At 43.3% G+C, this 24205-nt stretch overlaps 1 protein-coding gene across 2 annotated transcripts in view; it reads left to right on the top strand.

Annotated features, from left to right (window-relative positions):
- LOC126243539 (conserved oligomeric Golgi complex subunit 3) overlaps positions 1–24205 on the top strand; it is a 128046-nt gene that overhangs the window by 25927 nt on the left and 77914 nt on the right. For both annotated transcript variants that reach the window (XM_049948171.1, XM_049948172.1), the window contains exons 6-7: positions 3640–3905; positions 23834–24052. In XM_049948171.1, the coding sequence (XP_049804128.1) occupies positions 3640–3905; positions 23834–24052 (485 nt within the window). The remainder of the gene's footprint in view (positions 1–3639; positions 3906–23833; positions 24053–24205) is intronic.

The raw sequence follows: 24205 nt of genomic DNA on the forward strand, positions 1-24205 counted from the left end.
GCAATGTCCCGCCAGCGGTGGCCCAGGGCGGTGACTATTGTGGGAAACTTGGTTTGGAAGTGAGGGGGATGATGGACGGTAGGGTGGGAAACTGACAGGTGCGAGCGAGTACACAGTTCGGTTAAGCGGTCGTTCGGATAATCGATGCTCTACTGTATTAACATGTTTCTGCAGCTTTCAGCATATGAAAAGGTTCAAGAACATTTAATAGAAATACATTTGGACTAGTATTACATTGAAATAGGAATGCAGTAATGTTTGATAAATTACATTGCATCACTCATTGTTCTTGAATGTTTTTGCAAATTACAAAAGAGCCAGATAATCTTATTCATTCCTACCAATGTCAGCACTAGATTTCAGTACAAAGGACAGTATTACATGGTTATTATTTCCACAGTATTTCCTAAGGTTATTTTTACTCATGTTTGACAGTTTTGTATTTGTGACTTCAGATATAGTTGAAATCAGCTGTTACACTTTAGTAGGCAGAAGGTAGATTCTGGCAACATACAATATCCTGTGGCTGTGAATGTTCACTGCAACATGATAATCATGACCTTGGCACCTGTTTCACCACACTTGCCATTTGGATTCTTCCCCCAGACAAGTTTCTCACAACTCAGCAGGTGCGAACTGGCACTACATGTCCTTGGTTCTCGCCACCCACCTGGCCTGTATTTACGTTAATTTCTTCGGTCGTACCATTTCTTCACAGTAACTATTCCTTTAGTTTTATACATATTTCATTTCTTGACCTGTCTGTTTTTCATCGTCCCTCTACCACCTCTATCACATGTAATGCACTTAGCATTTTGTTCTTACTAATTCATGAATGGTGTTTTAGAAGTAATCTCTGCCTTGTGTATTACCCTGTCTTGCATCTTAAGCTCTTAGGGTTTCAAATCTTGTCCAGTGCAGTCCCCGAGATTAGTCTTTCCTTCTCATGTCATCCAGTTAGTCTCCCTTGACCTCGGGTTCTGGGTGACTTTTCCGAACTCTACCCATTTTCTTAAACCTCTCCAGTCCTTTTGCTTCACCCTTCTTCCTTCCACTTCAACCCTTCTGCCAGAAAGAGCCATTGGCTCCGAAAGCTTGCATACGTAATACCTTTTTTTATAAGTGTGTTCTCCTGCCGCTGCGTGGTGAGCAGATGGTTTTTCTCTCTCCAATTATGTTTTCACAAATTGATTATTTTCATTGATGTACACTCCTGGAAATTGAAATAAGAACACCGTGAATTCATTGTCCCAGGAAGGGGAAACTTTATTGACACATTCCTGGGGTCAGATACATCACATGATCACACTGACAGAACCACAGGCACATAGACACAGGCAACAGAGCATGCACAATGTCGGCACTAGTACAGTGTATATCCACCTTTCGCAGCAATGCAGGCTGCTATTCTCCCATGGAGACGATCGTAGAGATGCTGGATGTAGTCCTATGGAACGGCTTGCCATGCCATTTCCACCTGGCGCCTCAGTTGGACCAGCGTTCGTGCTGGACGTGCAGACTGCGTGCGACGACGCTTCATCCAGTCCCAAACATGCTCAGTGGGGGACAGATCCAGAGATCTTGCTGGCCAGGGTAGTTGACTTACACCTTCTAGAGCATGTTGGGTGGCACGGGATACATGCGGACGTGCATTGTCCTGTTGGAACAGCAAGTTCCCTTGCCGGTCTAGGAATGGTAGAACGATGGGTTCGATGACGGTTTGGATGTACCGTGCACTATTCAGTGTCCCCTCGACGATCACCAGTGGTGTACGGCCAGTGTAGGAGATCGCTCCCCACACCATGATGCCGGGTGTTGGCCCTGTGTGCCTCGGTCGTATGCAGTCCTGATTGTGGCGCTCACCTGCACGGCGCCCAACACGCATACGACCATCATTGGCACCAAGGCAGAAGCGACTCTCATCGCTGAAGACGACACGTCTCCATTCGTCCCTCCATTCACGCCTGTCGCGACACCACTGGAGGCGGGCTGCACGATGTTGGGGCGTGAGCGGAAGACGGCCTAACGGTGTGCGGGACCGTAGCCCAGCTTCATGGAGACGGTTGCGAATGGTCCTCGCCGATACCCCAGGAGCAACAGTGTCCCTACTTTGCTGGGAAGTGGCGGTGCGGTCCCCTACGGCACTGCGTAGGATCCTACGGTCTTGGCGTGCATCCGTGCGTCGCTGCAGTCCGGTCTCAGGTCGACGGGCACGTGCACCTTCCGCCGACCACTGGCGACAACATCGATGTACTGTGGAGACCTCACGCCCCACGTGTTGAGCAATTCGGCGGTACGTCCACCCGGCCTCCTGCATGCCCACTATACGCCCTCGCTCAAAGTCCGTCAACTGCACATACGGTTCACGTCCACGCTGTCGCGGCATGCTACCAGTGTTAAAGACTGCGATGGAGCTCCGTATGCCACGGCAAACTGGCTGACACTGACGGCGGCGGTGCACAAATGCTGCTCAGCTAGCGCCATTCAACGGCCAACACCGCGGTTCCTGGTGTGTCCGCTGTGCCGTGCGTGTGATCATTGCTTGTACAGCCCTCTCGCAGTGTCCGGAGCAAGTATGGTGGGTCTGACACACCGGTGTCAATGTGTTCTTTTTTCCATTTCCAGGAGTGTATTTCCTTCCTTCAGTATTGGTGTGACCTATGGAACTTTGCAGTCCTTAGGTACAGATCTTTCATCGAGCAAATGGTTGTATATGATTGCTAATATGGAATTATTGTATTGGCACACTCTGAAAGGAATCTAATTGGCCTACAGTCTGGACCAGAAGACTTGTCTCTATTAAGTGATCTGAGTTGCGTCATTACACCCAGGATATCTACTTCTAAGTTACTCATGTGGGCAGCAGTTCTTAATTTTAATTCTGGAATACTTACTTCACCATCTTTGGTAAATGAATATTGGAAAACTGTGTTTTGTAATCCTGTTGTAGTGGCACTGTTGTCAGTAACATTCCCGTTGCTGTCACACTGTGAAGGTATTGATTGTTTGGCTGTCAGTGCAGCTGAGAGGAAACAAATGACTGTTCTTAACTGTCACACACTAGCTCTAATGACCTCTGAAGATGGTGTTCTGCCCCAATTTTCACATAAAGAAATAGCAATGTTGTACAGGAGCATGGTATTATTGGGGAAGTAGGGGGAGCGAGTAATTTTGATTAGGATAAAATTGATAATTTGACATTATGTATACTGGTAGTACAGATATTTTCAGTCAAGTATAATCTTGTATAATGTGAAAAATCTACATATGATCACGTGAAGGAGGTGTAATGCAAGGTGGTCACCTTTCATGTCATCAAATAAAACAATGACTGATTAATATTTGTTAGCAATGTGTTGATATGTTTTGAAACTTTGACAGATGATTGGTTTATTGAAAACCTGCCCATTTTTATTGTATTATTGTACTCTGATTTCATTTTAATAAATTATTCCTGAAATGAGTTCATCCAAATATTTTCTCTCTTCATAAATATGGTTAAAAAATTTACTGGTTCGATAAACCAAAATTTTAATCTCTAATTCAAAAGTAGAATTTAATTAATGTGAGAAAGAGGTATGTTCCAGATTCAAACAACCTTGACACATGGCTAAAACTCTGTAAATTTCTTTGTTTCAGATTAAATGGAAGGAATCTAACACATATCTTGTTAAATATAAGCACTGTTTATCCAGAGCAATTGCGCTGATGCGTTCATATGTGATTGATGCATTCCAACATGCCACTCAACAAGTTTTGGCTCCAAGAGCTGTTGGTGGTAATCAGACAGAACAGCTAGAGAGAGATACTTCATTTGCTTTGTGTTATGGTAAATTTCAAGCATCAGCACCTAAAGTCAAGCAAGTGATAATCCAAATTGAGGAAAGAGTTGCAAGAAATCAAGAGTAAGTTATTTTGTTGTATGCATTAACCTTTGAAATGCTGGCCCCCCTTTTTTTTTTAAAAAAAAAACAGTCTGGTTAAATATTTTGATTTTTAAAAATCTCTTTGGATTGCAGGTCATTGATTTTTCTGTAGACAAGTTGTATATTGCTAACTACAGATCTCAGTTACCTGTTTTATTTCTGCTCTCTCTTTTTATTCCTTGTTGATAAGAGGATACCACTGATTATGTATTTGACCTGTGCAGTTTACAAGTCAAGGAAAAATGAGTCATTTCATGTTCATTTTGATGATACACGTGTTTTATGAATACAGGGTGTCCCACTCAGACCTCGTTGATTTTAAGGACCCAGGAGAGAAAAAACCACAGTAGTTACGAAAATGAAAAATGCACCACATTGCAGAGCATATCAAAGAATTTATATTCCCGTGCCAAGTATCATCGCCAAAGTGCAGCATGGTCACATGAAGTGTAAATGGTGACTCCACAGCAGCGCACACAAGCAGTAGTGTGGTTTGCAGAAACAAAATCAGCCATTACTGTGCAAAGAAATTATCATCGTGTGTATGAATCTGATCAACCTGATGTGAAAACAATTAAGCAATGGTATAGGAAGTTTCTGGCAACAGGAAGTGTTCTGAAACATCCAGGCAGTGCATGTTATGGAGTTTCAGAAGAGGCAGTGGAGGGCATCAGACAAATGTTTCTTAGGAGCCCACGTAAGTCAGTACGTCAAGCATCTAGGGAACTTGATGTACCTTGATCAACTTTGCATCATGTAGTTCACCAGTGTCTTCGTATGTGTGCTTACAAAGTGCAAATTCTGCAACATCTTACATCAAACGACAAAATACACCAACAACAATTTGCTGCGGATATGCTGCAGCATGTTGATATGGATTCCAGCTTCCTGGATTGATGTTTATTCTCAGATAAGGCAGCCTTTCATCTATCAGGAAGGGTTAGTAGGCATAATGCTTGGATTTGGGGTTCGCAAAATCCGCATGTTGTCATTGAACATGTTCGTGGTAGCCCTAAACTAAACGTCTGGTGCGGGCTAATGCATGACAGGATTGTTGGACCCTTATTCAGTGTACCTGGACATATTGGAGCAGTTTGTGTATCCTCAGGTACAAGACTTGCAACCCAACATTGGTCAACGGCTGTTTGCAAGTTCCTGGATAGGAAATTTCCCAATCATTGGATCGGACGTGGAGGACCCGTTGCCTGGCCACCACGTTCACCCAACGTATACCACTTGATTTGTTCATTTGGGGATTCGTGAAGGACCGCGTGTATGAGACCAAAGTGGACAATATGCCTACATTGCAATATTGTATCACTAATGCGATTCCAACAACAACAGAGGAAATGTTCCAAAGAACTTGGCAAGAAATGGAATATAGACTCTGTATTCTTCATGCTACAGATGGTTTACATGTAGGGGTGTATTGATGATAAATAATTTCTTTAGATGCTCTACAATGTGGTGCATTTTTCATTGTCGTATCCACCGGGATTCACCCCCCGCCCCCCTCCTCCTGTGTCTTTGAAACCAGGGAAGTTTGAGTGGGACACACTGTAATTTTTGTTCTTTTTTTTCTGGCTTTACAGATTATAGATACTTTGAGGTTTTTCCTTGCAGAGATCAAGAAAATTATTTCAACTAAAAAAAAGTTTCCCCATAGGGCATTATATCTAATACATCTAACAGTATCTTAGTTACCTGTCCATTAGTAAAAATGATAAAGTTGGCTCTCAGTAAGCATTATTGATCATAAAATGAAGGAATACTTGAAAGGGACAATCTGTCTTGAGTATTCAGTGTGTAGGAGTTATCTACTTCTACTTTTCTCTCCTCATCCCTATGACAGGAGCGGCCCTCACCAAATCTGAGGTCTGAGTGACCTGTTGCTCCTTCCTAGCCATCTCCAAACCAGCCCCCCCCCCCCCCCCCCCCCCCCCCAGAGGAAGGAACTAGTAGTTCCAAAGATTTTTTAGAACCTGCAAGATAGGAACAGCAGAGTTACAAACAGTACTACTACATGTGACATTAAAAGAAATCAGAGAAATGCTGTAGCGTTTACCCCTATGGCTGGAGCTGGCGACTCCTTGGTTCTTCACATGATACCAGGATCATACACTGGGGCCAAGCTGTGGAGCCATAGTGGGCAAATTTTCACGCTGACTGTGAATTCCGTCAGCAACAATCAATGGCATACGCTTCACAAGAACTGAAATGTCACTGCTGGATGAAATTTGTAAAGTAAGTTCTCGTAAGCCAAGTACGAGTACGGTACATAAGAATTTAAAATATTATAAACCATGTGACTTCTCCATACGAACCATGTATAGAAAGTGTACAATGCCTGATGCAATATTATGTGCTAAGTCATGTCATCCAAACAAATATAAGAGCTTTCTTCTGTTCAGATGTTGAATAGAATGAATAAGCTACCAAACTCAGCAGATCAAAAACAAAGAGAAAAAATTTCTATTCTCAAATAAATTGCTACAGCTGATGGTTAAGGTACTAAAATTGTCTCAGCTGTTTAACTGAAAGAATTGTATATGATTTTGTACACAGTGTATTACATTTCAGGCTAAAATGTTCAAAAAGAAATTACTTTATTTCAGTTGTTACAATCGATGTGTACTAACTCTGTATGTACAGTTAAGATTACTTTTCTTTTAGAAACATTTGAAATTATGAAATATCTGGCACACTTAAAATTCCTGTTACTAATTGTGCAATCAGACAATATTTATTATGTTTACTTCTGGATTCATTTATGAAATAATGGTATAAATTAATAGGAAGTCATTCATCAAAAAAGTTGTAAACTCTTTGGAATATTGTTAGTACGACAGAATGAGTTAGTAGTGGGTATGCATCAGATGTTTTCGGATGTGTTTTTGTGTTTGGCAATAACAACGTAATTTTCAGTTTTGAATGGAAATTGTAAAGACAGTGTGATATAGAAAAATATGAAAGAATAAAAATCAGTATAAAAACAAGCAATTCTTCAGTACTTATCTCATCAATTGGAACCATGAGAACATAGGATATCAAAAAATTTCAGCTTCAAGAATCAGCCCCTAGACATGAAGAACTGGAGCCACCTATGAGAAAAGAAGATAAGTATAAAAGTTTATTGTATATATTACTCCTCTTGAAGCTTATTAAAAGTTTTGCTTGAAGTCAGTGACAATAAACAAGTGATGTGAGGGAGGAGTAGATTACATTGTCTACATGGGAACTGCATCAGATAGGATAAACAGGTTGTTAAAAAATACTGACCTAACATTAGCTTTCTCTACCACAAACATACTGGCAAAAAACTGAAACATACTATTGGAAATTCAAAACATTGATTCTCATGATTTGGGATATATAAATTAACATATAAGAATTGCCACAAGGTATATATTGGACAGAGTGGTAGGAGTTTCCAGACAAGATTCAAAGAGCATATGGAGGGTACAGCCCGCAGTAAATCTGCATTTGGACAACACCTAACATGTAATAACCATTCAGAATGTGATATAGAACACGATATGCAAATCCTACATACTGTCCAAAAAGGCATCTTGTTAGATACCTTGGCAGAACTTGATGAGATTTTCATCTACAAAAAAAAAAAAAGGCGGCCCATCCCTTCTTAATGAACACACAGAATTTTTGAGATAAAGCATGTTTTGATCTTTTCCAGAATATCATTTGAACACAAGGATGCTGCATTTCCTCTTTTAATTAACGGTTTTTGCCTTGTATCCTGTCTTATCTTTGTTTTATGAAAATGAATTACATTACCACTATTTATTTTCTCTCACATGTATATTAGCACCACTTTGTTACGAACTAGCTTTTTATCTCACATAGTTTTCATTTTATGGTGTACTTTGGGACCTGCTAGGTTAATAAGTACTAATGCATATCTGTTTTAACATGTTATCTTTCCATTTCTGTAAATTAATTGGATAACATTAATGTATCCATATAGTTCTAAGACCTGTATAACCTTTTACCATCAGATTACTAACGATACGATGTTGTATATGTATTGAAGTTTCTAGAAGCCCATACCATGGAAGCATCCACACACAGGTGCCATTTTGTCACCATGACACTTTGACAACAGCAGATGCTCTAGTGGTTAATGTGTGGCACTGTATTTGGTGCTGGAGGATACTAAGTAACATTTATATAACATTTTTAATTGCAGACCAATATTCTTAGGTTTGCTGTAGAATCCTTGAACATATTCTCAGTTCGATAATAGTGAACTTTCTTGGGACTGAGAATCCTGTGTTCACAAATCAGCATGGTTTTAGAAAGAAATGTTCGTGCGAAACTCGGCTTGCCCTTTTCACACGTGATATACCTTGAACTACAGATGAGGACAACAGACAGATTACATATTTCTAGATTTCCAGAAAGCATTTGACATAGTGCCCTTTGCAGGCTGTTAACGAAGGTACGAGCGCATGGAATAAGTTCACAGATATGTGAGTGGCTCGAAGACTTTTTACATAGTAGAACCCAGTATGCTGCCATCGATGGTGAGTGTTCATCGGAGACATGGGTATCGTCAAAAGTGCCCCCAGGGAAGTGTGATAGGACCACAGTTGTTCTCTGTTTAGTATATACATAAATGATTTAACAGACAGGGTGGGCAGCCATCTGTGGGAAGGGAAGGTTATGTTCATTTTGAGAAACACGATTGAGGAAATTTAGAGAACCAGCATTTGAAGCTGACTGCCAAATGATTCTACTGCTGCCTACGTACATTGCGCGTAAGGACCATGAAGATAAGATACGAGAAATTAGGGTGCATATGGAGCCATATAGACTGTCATTTTTCCCTCACTCTATTTGCAAATGAAACAGGAGAGGAAATGACTAGTTGTGGTACAGTGTACCCTCCCACACATTGTATGGTGGCTTGAGGAGTATCGATGTAGATGTAATGTGATCACTTCCATTTCAGTGCCTAGTTTGTCATTAAAATAAAAAATAAAAAAAATCCTGTGATATTGCGCCAAATATGTGACACCACACGTCGTCATAAGGCAGCGATGTTTTCCAGTTTTTCCAGCAATTTATGAGTCGTCTGCACAACCTTCAACGATATCGTCCTGGATCGATACCATGATTGCAGTCTGCATCCCCATGTGTATATCTTTGGTTTCTCAGTTGCCACTTTGACCATTACATTGCCATGACAACAGCACCCCTTTCAGAACACACTTCCATGATTTCGTGGCGGCCATCTTGACCTTTACGTTGCGTAGACAACAGCGTAATTTTGAATTCTTAGCAGATGGCACTGCCTAGTAAATATACGACGACATGTATATCTTTTAATGGTTATGCTTTTTAATGTAATTTTATCTGCTGTTATGTCTGTATGTAATATCTGTATGTGCTTATAATAACTGCTCTCTAGTTTATTCACTTTTCAACGAAATATTAAGGACAATGTGTTTGTCACAAGATGACCCTTTTTCATCTCTTGTCCTGTAAGTGGTGGTTTATAATATTTTAACTTCTTATGTACTCGTACTTGGTTTAGGAGAACTTACTTTGCAAATTTGTGCAGCATCAACATTTCAATTCTTGTGAAGCGTTTGCCATTGGTTGTTGCTGACAGAATTCTTAGTTGGCACAGGAATTGCAAACTATTTAATCTGTGTCTCCACAGCCGTTAGTCACCGTGTACGATTGTGGTATTCAGTGAAGAACCGAGGAGCCGCCAGCACCAGCCATAATGGTAAATGCTACAGTATTTCTTTGATTTCTTTTAACTCCAAATGAAGTAGGACTGTTTGCAATTCTGCTGTTCCTACATTTGCAGGGCTTAAAAACTCTGAGGATGGTTTTAACATTAGCCAAAACCATTAATAATAAACAAATGTTATCGTGATCACAACTGTTGTTTTATCAAAGTTAGCACCAGATCGCTTCACTCCATAGACTGTTGTCTAAATTTATGGACATAGACCCATTTGCTAATATTTTGAGCAATCAGCCTCAGTTGCACAAATTTTCTGGTCTTGTGCAACTGAGGGTGATTCCTCAAAATATTAGTCTATCACAGTTGCTGACGGGGCTGCAATATGCTAAACATTCATAGAATTTTGCCTCCTGAGGCAAGTACTGGCCAGCTATTCTCCATGTAACTTTATTGTTTTCTCAAGCAAATGCTTCTGTTGATAAAATTACAGATAAAAAAATTCAGCGAAGAGCTCATTTACTTTGCTTTACTTGTTGTGAAAGTTCCCATAGACTCATAACTAGCACCCAGTGACTCAATATTTTCATCATCAAAAGGAAAAACAAAACAATCCTCAGACTTCTCTTGTATTGGGTGAATGTAGGCTTTCCCAGCATATGCTACCTAAACCTCTAGTGTTCCATCCAGGTTGCAGTGTTATTATTGTTAAACCCCTTGCCCTATTAATAGTGATGACCATTTTGTACACATTGACAGAATTTAAGTTTACGTAATATTCCTAAATCTTGTAGCATGGAGTAAAATTCTTTTTTGTCTGTGACCGCATTGTCATTGTCGGAAGTTCCACACGTTGTTACCCCCCTATGGGTCCAGGGGTTAGAATGTGCCCGAGGTATTCCTGCCTGTCGTATGAGGCGACTAAAAGGAGTTTCACATGTTCAACCTTGATATGATTGTCCCCTGCAGGGGTTGACCTCCATTCTTCAAAATTTTCCCGAAGAGCGAGCCAATTGGTGAAGGACGCCTTACAAGGTGCATTGTGTCCATCATGCATTGATCTTTAGCCCACTTTCTCATCGTCGCATTGCAGTCCTACCCGTTCTCTATCTCTTCGGCGAGGACACCTTCCTGGGTGCATTTTCCACCATGCACTATGCAGTGTCGATTTCTGCATCGACAATGACCATGGACTTCTTTGCACCTGATATCCAGCACGGTAGCCAGTCCGTTTTGGTGGGGCCACCATGTACCCTGTTGGTTGTAGCCCCCTGATCACACAGGGATCGCTCTGCTGATGCCTGCGCCGTTAACTCCCCATGTATGCCAAGGGGTAGATGCCCATCCCCCCTGGGGCATCGGGACTCCTGGCAATGGCCATCCTGCCATCCCTTCCCTGGCCACACCATGGGAGGAATGTCAGACTAAGGATGGCAGCGGATCTTATTCGCCCCGGTACCTTATATGTTTGCGAGCTGATGGGAAAGCTTTCATGACGATGAAGCCTCAGTTTTTTTGTTGGGCATTTAGAGGACAAGTTCGGGGAGGTGGAGGGCGTGTCCAAAATGAGATCTGGGTCAGTCTTGATCAAAACAGCATCCTCTACCCAGTCACGGGAGTTACTCACTTGTGAGAAGCTGGGGGATGTTTCTGTAACCATCACACCCCACAAGAGCTTAATTATGGTCCAGGGTATCATATTTCACAGAGACCTTCTTTTGCAGTACAACGATGAGCTACAAACCAATTTAGAGCGGTGAGGTGTACATTTCATCCGGCATGTCCACCAGGGTCCGAACGATAATCTGGTTGCCACCAGTGCCTTCATCTTGGTCTTTGAGGGTGGTAGATTGCCCGAGAAGGTGTGATGTAAAGCCCTCTATCCCTCCCCCGATGCGGTGCTTTAAGTGCTGGAAGTTCAGCCGTATGTCTTCCCACTCTACTTCCAGCATCACATGCCGAGATTGCGGAAGCCCACCACATCCCAATACTCCATGTTCCCCCACCTCCCATTTGTGTCAACTATGGAGAGCACCATTCGCCTTGCTCGCCTGACTGCAGGATTCTCCGGAAAGAAAGGAAAATCATGGAGTAGAAGACCCTGGACAGACTGACCTACACTGAGTCTAAGAGAAAATTTGAAAGCCTGCATCCTATGCGTATGACATCTTACACCGCCGCTACAACAGTTCTGGCACCATCAGCTCCGCCAACCCAGGTCACCTCTCAGAGCCGGAAGACTAAGACTACACCTGCCCCCTTGATGGTGGGGGGGCATTTCCCTCCCTGTTGCTCCTGCACCACCTGCTTTGGGAGCAACATCCCCCCTCCCCCCAACCATCTGTGACATCCTTCCTCACTTCTAAGCCAGAGAGGCATAAGTCTTCTTTGGCTTCTCTTGCTAGGAAGGAGTCCCTTGGGTCGCTCCCTTCCCAGGTTTCTGCTAGTGCGAAAGAGGTCACCCACCAGTGGCTGAAGAGCTCAAAAGCAGCTGGTCGTAGGGCTTCATGGTCATCCTCAATCCCGGAGACTCAGCCAGTGAAGTCCTCCCAGCCAGGGAAACCCAAGGAGCAGCGAGAGGAATCCAGAAAGAAAACCCCTAAGACCAAGGAAATTGCGGTGGCACCCCCACCACCGTTACCTACAAGCTCTGCGGCTGAGGATGGGGTGGAGATTTTGTCATCCGCTGAGGACCTAGATCTCGCCAGACCCTCAGACACAATGGATATAGACTGCTCAGGGAATAAGTCGGTGGTAGCAGGTGAACCTGAGGCGTAAATTGCCTCATTGAATGTTCTATGCCTTTCCAGTCTCACGATGTCATCCTCCAGTGGAATTGCGGTGGTTTTTTCCACCACCTGGCTGAGCTTCGACAACTGTTAAGCTTTACACCTGCTATCTGCATTGTCCCCCAGGAAACCTGGGCATTGCGGAACCCTGCCCTCCACGGCTATAAGGGATATTACAGGAACCGTAGTGACTATAATCGAGTGTCAGGTGGAGCTGTGTTTATGTCCTAAACTCGGTCTGTAGTGAACATGTGTGCCTTCAAACCCTCTTGGAGCTGTGGCTGTCAGAATAAGGGTGGCGCAGGAAATAACTGTCTGCAATGTATATCTTCCTCCAGATGGTGCAGTACCCCTGAATGTATTAGCTGCACTGATTGATCAACTCCCTAACCTTTCCTACTTATGGGAGATTTTAATGCTCATAACCCCTTGTGGTGTGGTACCATGCTTACTGACCGAGGCAGAGATGTCGAAACTTTACTGTCACAATTCAACCTCTGCCTTTTAAATACTGGGGCTGCCACACATTTCAGTGTGGCTCATGGTAGTTACTCGGCCATTAATTTATCAATTTGCAGCCCAGGACTTCTCCCATCTATCCACGGGAGAGCACATGACGACCTGTGTGGTAGTGACCACTTCCCCATCTTCCTGTCTCTGCCCCAGCGTCAGGCGCACGGACACTTGCCCAGATTGGCTTTGAACAAGGTGAACTGGGGAACTTTCACCTCCGCTGTCACCGCTGAATCTCCCCCACACGGTAACATCTATGTGATGGTTGTGCAGGTGACTAGCACAATTGTTTCCATGGCAGAAAACACGATCCCTCGCTCTTTAGGGGGCCCGAGGTGTAAGGCTGTCCCTCGGTCCTCACCGGAAGTAGTTGAAACAATTAAAGAGCGTCGGCGAGCTCTACAGCGGCATAAGTGGCACTCTTCCCTGGAGCACCTCATAGCCTTTAAACGGCTCCATGCCCGTGTTCGCTACCTTATCAAACAACGGAAGGAGGAGTGTTGGGAGAGATACGTCTCCACCATTGAGTGCCTCATCTCACCTTCCCAAGTCTGGGCAAAGATCAAACGTCTTTTCAGGTACCAGGCACCAACAGCTGTCCCCAGTGTTACCATAAATGGCAAGTTATGTACTGATGCAAACGCAATTGCTGAGCACTTTGTTCGAGCCTTTGTGTCGGTGAATTACCCCCAGCCTTTCACACACTCAAACGGCGGCTGGAAGGGAATGTCCTCTCATTCACTACATGCTGCAGTGAATCCTATAACACCCCATTTACAGAGTGGGAGCTTCTAAGTGCCCTTGCACATTGCCCCGACACAACTCCTGGGCCTGATCACATCCACAGCCCGATGATTAAACATCTCTCATCTGACTACAAGCGACATCTTATCATCTTCAACCAGATCTGGTGCAATGGTGTCTTTCCATCACAATGGCGGGAGAGCACCATCATTCCAGTGCTCAAACCCGGTAAAAACCCACTTGATGTGGATAGCTATCGGCCCATCAGCCTCACCAACTTTCTGCGTAAGCTGCTGGAACGTATGGTATGTCGGCGGTTGGGTTGGGTCCTGGAGTCGTGTGGCTTACTGGCTCCTTGTCTGGGCAGCTTCCTCCAGGGTCGCTCTACCACTGATAATCTTGTGCACATCGAGTCTGCCATCCGAACAGCCTTTTCCAGACAGCAACACCTGATTGCCATCTTTTTTGACTTACATAAAGCATACGACACAACTTGGCAACATTATATCCTTTCCACATTGTACGAGTGGGGTCTCCGGGGAACACTCCCGATTTTTATCCAAAACTTCCTGTTGCTCCATACTTTCCATGTCCAAGTTGGTGACTCCCATAGTTCCATCGATGTCCAGGAGAATGAGGGCTCTGTATTGAGTATCTCTCTATTTTTAATGGCCATTAACGGTCAAGCAGTAGCTGTCAGAACCTCCGTCTCACCTTCTCTGTATGCAGACGATTTATGCATTTCGTACTGCTGCTCCAGTACTGTTGTTGCTGAGTGGCGCCTCCAGGGAGCTATCCACAAGGCGCAGTCCTGGGCTCTAGCCCACGGCTTCCAGTTTTCAGCCGCAAAGTCGTTTGTCGTGCACTTCTGTCGGCGTCGTTCCGTTCATCCAGAAACCGCACTGTACCTTAATGATGATCCACTCACTGCAGTGGAGACATATCAATTCCTAGGACTGGTTTTCGATGCACAATTGACTTGGCTGCCTCATCTTTGTCAGCTTAAGCAGAAGTGCTGGCAGCACCTTAATGCCCTCTGCTGCCTGAGCCACACCAATTGGGATGCAGATTGCTGTACGCTGCTGCAGTTCTGCAGAGCCCTTGTCCAATCCTGAATTGACTATGGGAGTGTGGTTTATGGCTCGGCAGTGCCTTCAGCATTGCATTTACTTGACCCTGTGCACCACTGTGGGGTTCGATTAGTGACAGGAGCTTTTAGAATGAGTCCGGTGACCGGCGTACTGGTGGAGGCTGGCGTCCCTCCACTGCAGATCAGATGTGCGCAAGTGCTCGCCAGTTACGCAGCACACATTCACAGTTCCCCTGAGCATCCGAATTACTGTCTCCTTTTCCCCCTCGCGGCAGTCCATCTCCCGCATCAGCGGCCCAGGTCAGGGCTAATGATTGCAGTTCGTGTGCAGTCCCTTCTCTCCGAACTGGAGTCCTTCCCTTTACCACCTCCACTTGCGGTCCGTTCATGTACGCCTCCCTGGTGTATGCCTCGGCTGCAGCTTCATCTGGACCTTTTGCATGGCCCTAATGACTCCATTAACCCTGCCACTCTCCGCTGTCACTTCCTCTTGATTCTTGACGTGTTCCGGAGCTCTGAAGTGGTTTACACCGGCAGCTCAATGGCTGATGATCACGTAGGCTTCACATATGTTCATGGAGGACATATTCAGCAGCACTCCTTGCCAGTTGGCTGCAGTGTTTTCACTGCAGAGCTGGTGGCCATATCTCATGCTCTTGAGTACATCCTCTCATGCCCTGGCGAGTCATTTCTCCTGTGTACGACTCATTGAGCAGCCTACAAGCTATCGACCAATTCTACCCTCGCCACCCTCTGGTAGTGTGCATTCATGAGTCCATCTATGCCCTGGAACAGTCCTCTCGTTCTGTGGTGTCGTGTGGATCCCAGGACATGTCGGAATCTCCGGCAAGGAACTTGCTGACAGGCTGGCCAAATAAGTGACGTGGAAACCACTTCTCGAGATAGGCATCTCTGAAGCTGACCTGCATTCTGTCTTACACCACAGGGTTTTCCAGCTTTGGGAGATGGAATGGCATAACAGCACACACAACAAACTGCGTGTCATTAAGGAAGCTATGAATGTGTGGAAGTCTTCCATGCAGGCCTCTCGCAGGGAATCAGTTGTCCTCTGCCGGCTCCGCATTGGCCATACGTGGATAATGCAGTGTTACCTACCCCGTCGCGAGGATCCACCTAAGTGTCGCTGTGGCTCCCAAATGACAGTCGTCCACCTCTTGCTGGACTGCTCACTTTTAGCCGCTCTGCGGCAGACTTTTAACTTTCCTAGCACCCTGTCTTTGGTGTTGGGTGACAATGCCTTTACAGCAGCTTTAGTTTTACGTTTTATCTGTGAGAGTGGGTTTTATACTTCTATGTAGGTTTTAGTGCATGTCCTTTGTCCCTCTGTGTCCTCCACCCTAGCGCTTTTAGGGTGGAGGTTTTAATGTGTTGCAGAGTGGCTGGCTTTCCCTTTTTATTCTCGTGTTTGGCCAGCCACTGTACTCTGCTTTCATGTTTTACTCTCTTCTGTTTCTAGCATCTCTCTGTTGTTTTCTTGCCCTCTTTAGTTCCATTTATTGTTCATAGCCTTCCCTTCGTTCTTGTGGCTTTTTCTTTCTTTCTGTTTAGTGTTATATGTTTCGTCCGTTATATTCTCACACTTGTGGCATTGTTTTATTAGGAACAAGGGACCGACGACCTCGTAGTTTGGTCCCTTCTCCCACCTTTAAACCAACCAACCAACCAATCAACAAACATGTTGATAATGTGGTCACAGACCCAGAAGAATTTTATTGACTGTGATAATGGCCAGAGAAGTCTACACTTTTGTAGCATTGCTTTCTTTATATAACAATGTTGTGATCTGGGCACTCTAACTTTGAGGATGTGGGCTAAATGTATTTTTGTGGTATAGATTTGTATGAGGAGCCTTTGAAGCAGTGGATCATATGCACTTGTCTCTGCAAATTAATAGACCACATATACACCACAGAGCACTGAGGCAGATTATGCAGATTGCAGACTGCTACTCAAAATTCAGAATCCTGAAACTAGTACATATGGGTAGCATACATCTGATCAGTTGGTAAAGAGAAGTTTGTGTCAAGATTTAAATTTTCACATTGAAAAAGGAGGTAATCAAAGAAACCTGAAAGCCATAATATAACTGCAAATGGAAGAATGCTGGTGGTGGTGGTGGTGGTGGTGGTTACGGTTATGACGGTAACGACGACGATGATGATGCAAACAATTGATAGTCAATAAAATACTCTTTTCTCTTTTGTCACCCCTTCAGCAAGGGTATATAAACCATTTATCTGCCCTACGGCCTCATAAGAATATGGATTCACAGTACTTTGGAGGTAGAAATGAGTCTAGTTAACTGGTAGCCACATAAACTGCCAAACTGTTCTACTATGGCATGTCAGTCGGTCTTCACAGACCCTCAAAAGTAGATCTCAGTTCAGACATCAGTGACGTGCAGATCCATAATTTCTAGATTGGTCCTTTAAAATAGTGCTATCAGCTCAGTTGCTACATGTTTTTATCACAGAGGCAAACAAACAGTTAACACACTACACCATTTCACAAATCTTGTCTATGGTGACCTGAAATAGATTGGTAAGATTCATATGGACTCAGAAATGTGTGCTTTAAGAATGTTGAAAGGGAATAATAATGCAAGTTTTCAAGAGGGGAGATAGAAAAGTGTGTGATAACTATCGAGAATACTCGTATCACAAGTAGCAAAAATACTGGAGATAATAATGGAAAGAAGACTGAGGGGAGGGGGGGGGGGGGGGAGTGGAAGGTCACTTAGAAGAGAAGCAGCATGGCTTTCGAAATGGTACATCAACAGTGGACTCAATTTTTAGTACGAGATAGTTGATGGAAAGGCATTGGGAGTATAGGAAGGATCTGGTGGTGACATTTCTTGACTTGGTGAACACTTGCAGTTGTGTTCCTAGTGAAGAGGTATGGGAAAACTTGGGGAAAAAGTGAGTTAAAACAAACAACTGAAATTCTTCAAGCAGTGTTGACAAAAGTTTCAGCTGTGTCCAGATCCAGGTAGCAAGGACTGGCTGATTTAAGTTGTTACGGTATTGAGGCAAGAAAGTGTGGTGTCATTATCATGATTTATAATGTATTAAATCATGAAGGAGGCAAGAGAATCTCATAGAGGAAAGGGTATTGCTATTTGCGATGCACTTGGGTTGTGGGGAACCAACAGTATGGATGTACAAGCAGAACTAGAAATCTTGAATGAAGTAATCAAGATGTGTGGCATGAAATGCAGTGTATAGGGAAAACAAGACTGTGTTAGTAACCAAAGTAGAAAGTGAAGTCGTGACAAATTAATAGTAAAGGACAGGTTATTGAAGTTGCTAACAACTTAAATATTTAGATAGTGTGATAGTGCAGAATGCAAGGATGGAGGCAGAAATTATCATAAAAGTACAACAGAATGATGCTGTGTTTGAAGGGCTTAGTCAGGAGAAGGGAGATGCCAATGAAGTGTAAGGAAGTGCATCAGACATCTGGGCAATGACAAGAAGAGAGGAGAGTAGATTCCCAGTCAGTGAAATGAAATTACTGAGAAACATGCTAGGGCAAATGAGGAGAGTGTTTGTGATAAATGGAGATTCTGGGAAGGAAATGGTGGTAGTAAATGTGATTGATAGGACTGAGAAGTGTGGGGGGACGGATAGTAAAATGGTTTGGACACACAAAGAGGAGGGAAGATGGAAGCATACTAAAACAAACAAATGATGGAAGCCAAGTCTGAGGGCAAGAGGAGATGCAGAGTGAGATGGATTGACTTCAAGACCAGCAGAAAAAAGCATCTGGAGTGGAATGGAACAGTTATACAAGAAGAAGAAGAAAAAGAAGAAGAAGAATGGTGGAAATACGAGGGAAAGTGGAGAGGTGCCACAAATGTCCCAACCTGCCCTTTGTGCTGATTAAAAGAGAAATGAAGAAGATGACAGAAAGCCTCAGTCATTAGTATTCTGATGAAACCTTCTTGGGCTTCCATCTGGGTGACAGCACCAAACTTCCATGATTTTTCCAATGGTGTCACGCTCATCATCTACCCATATGTATACTTTAGTGCCAGACATCTTCTGACAGGCCAGAGTCCGGCGAACTTTGGCGGGAGGAGGGGGGACTGCTGTTCAACTCTCAGTGCATTTCGTCTCGGTGAGACTCAAAATGTCAACTACTGGGTGGGTTCTTTCTGTAAAGCTGCTAGTGCAGGGTTCAGTGCCGAATTTAGCTGATAGCTCTTGTTCCTGTTGATGAGAGTTTGTTGTTGTTGTTGTTGTGGTCTTCAGTCCTGAGACTGGTTTGATGCAGCTCTCCATGCTACTCTATCCTGTGCAAGCTTCTTCATCTCCCAGTACCTACTGCAACCTACATCCTTCTGAATCTGCTTAGTGTATTCATCTCTTGGTCTCCCTCTACGATTTTTACCCTCCACGCTGCCCTCCAATGCTAAATTTGTGATCCCGTGATGCCTCAAAACATGTCCTACTAACCGATCCCTTCTTCTAGTCAAGTTGTGCCACAAACTTCTCTTCTCCCAAATCCTATTCAATACCTCCTCATTAGTTGCGTGATCTACCCACCTCATCTTCAGCATTCTTCTGTAGCACCACATTTCGAAAGCTTCTATTCTCTTCTTGTCCAAACTATTTATCGTCCATGTTTCACTTCCATACATGGCTGCACACCATGCAAATACTTTCAGAAACGACTTCCTGACACTTAAATCTATACTCGATGTTAACAAATTTCTCTTCTTCAGAAACGATTTCCTTGCCATTGCCAGTCTACATTTTGCATCCTCTCTACTTTGACTATCATCAGTTATTTTGCTCCCCAAATAGCAAAATTCATTTACTACTTTAAGCGTCTCATTTCCTAATCTAATTCCCGCAGCATCACCCGATTTAGTTCGGCTACATTCCATTATTCTTGTTTTGCTTTTGTTGATGTTCATCTTATATCCTCCTTTCAAGACACTGTCCATTCCGTTCAACTGCTCTTCCAAGTCCTTTGCTACCTCTGACAGAATTACAATGTCATCGGCGAACCTCAAAGTTTTTACTTCTTCTCTATGAATTTTAATACCTACTCCGAATTTTTCTTTTGTTTCTTTTACTGCTTGCTCAATATACAGATTGAATAACATCGGGGAGAGGCTACAACCCTGTCTCACTCCTTTCCCAACCACTGCTTCCCTTTCATGCCCCTCAACTCTTATAACTGCCATCTGGTTTCTGTACAAATTGTAAATAGCCTTTCGCTCCCTGTATTTTACCCCTGCCACCTTCAGAATTTGAAAGAGAGTATTCCAGTTAACATTGTCAAAAGCTTTCTCTTAGTCTACAAATGCTAGAAACGTAGGTTTGCCTTTTCTTAATCTTTCTTCTAAGATAAGTCGTAAGGTTAGTATTGCCTCACGTGTTCCAACATTTCTACGGAATCCAAACTGATCTTCCCCGAGGTCCGCTTCTACCAGTTTTTCCATTCGTCTGTAAAGAATTCGAGTTAGTATTTTGCAGCTGTGACTTATTAAACTGATAGTTCGGTAATTTTCACATCTGTCAACACCTGCTTTCTTTGGGATTGGAATTATTTTATTCTTCTTGAAGTCTGAGGGAATTTCGCCTGTCTCATACATCTTGCTTACCAGATGGTAGAGTTTTGTCATGACTGGCTCTCCCGAGGCTGTCAGTAGTTCTAATGAAATGTTGTCTACTCCCGGGGCCTTGTTTCGACTCAGGTCTTTCAGTGCTCTGTCAAACTCTTCACGCAGTATCTTATCTCCCATTTCGTCTTCATCTACATCCTCCTCCATCTCCATAATATTGTCCTCAAGTACATCGCCCTTGTATAGACCCTCTATATACTCCTTCCACCTTTCTGCTTTCCCTTCTTTGCTCAGAACTGGGTTTCCATCTGAGCTCTTGATATTCATATTAGTGGCTCTCTTTTCTCCAAAGGTCTCTTTAATTTTCCTGTAGGCAGTATCTATTTTACCCCTAGTGAGACAAGCCTCTACATCGTTACATTTGTCCTCTAGCCATCCCTGCTTAGCCATTTTGCACTTCCTGTCGATCTCATTTTTGAGACGTTTGTATTCCTTTTTGCCTCCTTCATTTACTGCATTTTTATATTTTCTCCTTTCATCAATTAAATTCAATATTTCTTCTGTTACCCAAAGATTTGTATTAGCCCTCGTCTTTTTACCTACTTGATCGTCTGCTGCCTTCACTACTTCATCCCTCAGAGCTACCCATTCTTCTTCTACTGTATTGCTTTCCCCCATTCCTGTCAATTGTTCCCTTATGCTCTCCCTGAAACTCTGTACAACCTCTGGTTCTTTCAGTTTATCCAGGTCCCATCTCCTTCAATTCCCACCTTTTTGCAGTGTCTTCAGTTTCAATCTACAATTCATAACCAATAGATTGTGGTCAGAGGCCACATCTGCCCCTGGAAATGTCTTACAATTTAAAACCTGGTTCCTAAATCTGTCTTTCCATTATATAATCTATCTGAAACCTGTCAGTATCTCCAGGATTCTTCCAGGTATACAACCTTCTTTTATGATTCTTGAACCAAGTATTAGCTATGACTAAGTTATGCTCTGTGCAAAATTCTACAAGGCGGCTTCCTCTTTCATTTCTTCCCCCCAATCCATATTCACCTACTATGTTTCCTTCTCTCCCTTTTCCTACTGACGAATTTCAGTCACCCATGACTATTAAATTTTCGTCTCCCTTCACTACCTGAATAATTTCTTTTATCTCGTCATACATTTCATCAATTTCTTCATCTGCAGAGCTAGTTGGCATATAAACTTGTACTACTGTAGTAGGCATGGGCTTTGTGTCTATCTTGGCCACAATAATGAGTTCACTATGCTGTTTGTAGTGGCTTACCCGTACTCCTATTTTTGTATTCATTATTAAACCTACTCCTGCATTACCCCTATCTGATTTTGTATTTATAACCCTGTAATCACCTGACCAAAAGTCTTGTTCCTCCTGCCACCAAACTTCACTAATTCCCACTATATCTAACTTTAACCTATCCATTTCCCTTTTTAAATTTTCTAACCTACCTGCCCGATTTAGGGATCTGACATTCCACGCTCCAATCCGTAGAACGCCAGTTTTCTTGCTCTTGATAACGACGTCCTCCTGAGTAGTCCCCGCCCCGGAGATCCGAATGGGGGACTGTTTTACCTCCGGAATATTTTACCCAAGAGGATGCCACCATCATTTAATCATACAGTAAAGCTGCATGTCCTCGGGAAAAATTACGGCTGTAGTTTCCCCTTGCTTTCAGCCGTTCGCAGTACCAGCACAGCAAGGCCGTTTTGGTTAATGTTACAAGGCCAGATCAGTCAATCATCGAGACTGTTGCCCCTGCAACTACTGAAAAGGCTGCTGCCCCTCTTCAGGAACCACATGTTTGTCTGGCCTCTCAACAGGTATCCCTCCGTTGTGGTTGCACCTACGGTACGGCCATCTGTATCGTTGAGGCACGCAAGCCTCCCCACCAACGGCAAGGTCTATGGTTCGTGGGGGGGGGGGGGGGGGGGATGAGAGTTTATAGAACCTTATCTCAGTATATCATTTGGTGATTCTTTCCCAAAAGCCACATGCTCGGCACAACATTTTTTCAAATTAGAATGTATGTTGGTTGTTGAGGCAGGGTTCTGTCACTGCTGGTGTATCTTCGTAACCATGTAATGTGTTGCATGCAACATTGTGAGATGCAGAGCTGTGTGTGTGTGATAAGGTGGTGGGCACAGTGACAAGAGATGCTGTGTAGATCAGGTAATTGCAGTTGTAGTTTGTTCTTTTCTGAGCCAACTACATCTTTCATTTTGTGTGGTGATCAAAAGAAGACATTGATGTTATTTCCAAGGATTCTCACCATTTTGGGTGAGGGAGGCCCAATATAGGAGATAAATTTTCTCCAGTGCATGCCCAAACTGTGCTTCACTGTACCCATTCTGGCAAAACACATCTCTCGGGTGTTGCAGCAGAGGTGGGAGACTGTCTCCATCCCAAATGGCATATGCCCTGTGTACCGAGTCATTATAACTGTGTACTGCTGCACTGGAGGGTCTTCTTTTTGTATACTACACGTCGAAGGATACATCGTGTTTTGTAATTTGGACAAATTACTTTCCTTACACATGATAGTAGTGTATGTGTAACTGTCAAAGTATCTAGAGGTAGAGTGATTAAGGTGACATGATGATGTAGATCTTCAGTCTTTGTGTTAACGTAAGTGACAATAGTGACTCAACATGCACTTGGATGCTGATGGTGTTAAAAGTTTACTCACACTGATCAATGTTCTGACTTCAGTTACTACTTGCATATTCCTTTCTACCAGTAGTATGCATGACTACAGTTGTAAGTTTAATGGTCACCTATTATATGCTGGTGGATGGACAGCTTTGTGACTCGCACTCACACGTGCCGACTAATGGTTAAAAATGGCATAATAGCTGAAATTGGTCAGTAGTGGAAAATAAATAATACAGTTGTTGAAGGAGATAAATGTTGTCATTTCAGAAATTTTATAACACTGTAATACTTGCCCAAAGAAAAGTAATTACAATAATCATCACCTTAGGAAATGGAAGGCTGACATTCAGGAAGTTGTCAGAAACATAACATGAGGAGGACATGAAAGGAAGCCCCTGAGATGTGGGGGGATGAATTATGCAAAATGTCCGTAGGAAAATGGGATGTGCCATAAATCGCCTCATTTCATAAATAAGAATGAAATTGTTAATTCAAAAATTGTTCAGGCATGTGAAAAAAAATTTTTCATGTTTATGTTCATATTGTGCCAGTTGGCATCGTCTTTATCATCGTCGTCATCATCATAATTGTAGTCATCTCAATTGTCGCTGACAATGCTTGCTTTGAACACAAACCCCTCCATCTCCTCTAGTCTTCCTACCAACTCTCTGACCAACTCTTCTCCTCTCTCCTGAATGCTTTCCTCCACGTCTATTAGCCACTTGTCTCTTAGCATTCCCTTTGACACACTTGCAGTTTCTTATCTTTACTACAATCTGTTGCAGATACGAAAGTTTACTCGCAGAATGCCACCATAGCTACTTTTCACAGCGAGAACAGTTGCTGGGAACTGGAGTCGCCACCGCAGTTAGTGAGCTGGCAGGACAGCATCGTGGTGACCACTGCTCCCTCGTACGCAGCGGGTGTGCTTTCCTCGTACATGTGTGTCACGACGAGTACCAGCTGTTCTATCAGTTCTTCACTCTCCATACACCACAGCTCACGTGAGTTGTAATCAGTACTGTGCTATGTAAATATGGTGAAAAGTTCTTGCAGAATGCAAATAATGTTGGAAACCATTATTCCTTCTTTTTGCTGTTGAAGTATGTTATGTGGAAAGATACAATAGTTGTTGATATTGCAGGGAGACAGCTTTA

The sequence above is a fragment of the Schistocerca nitens genome, chromosome 1 (assembly GCF_023898315.1).
Source record: "Schistocerca nitens isolate TAMUIC-IGC-003100 chromosome 1, iqSchNite1.1, whole genome shotgun sequence".
Taxonomy (NCBI): Eukaryota; Metazoa; Arthropoda; class Insecta; order Orthoptera; family Acrididae; genus Schistocerca; species Schistocerca nitens.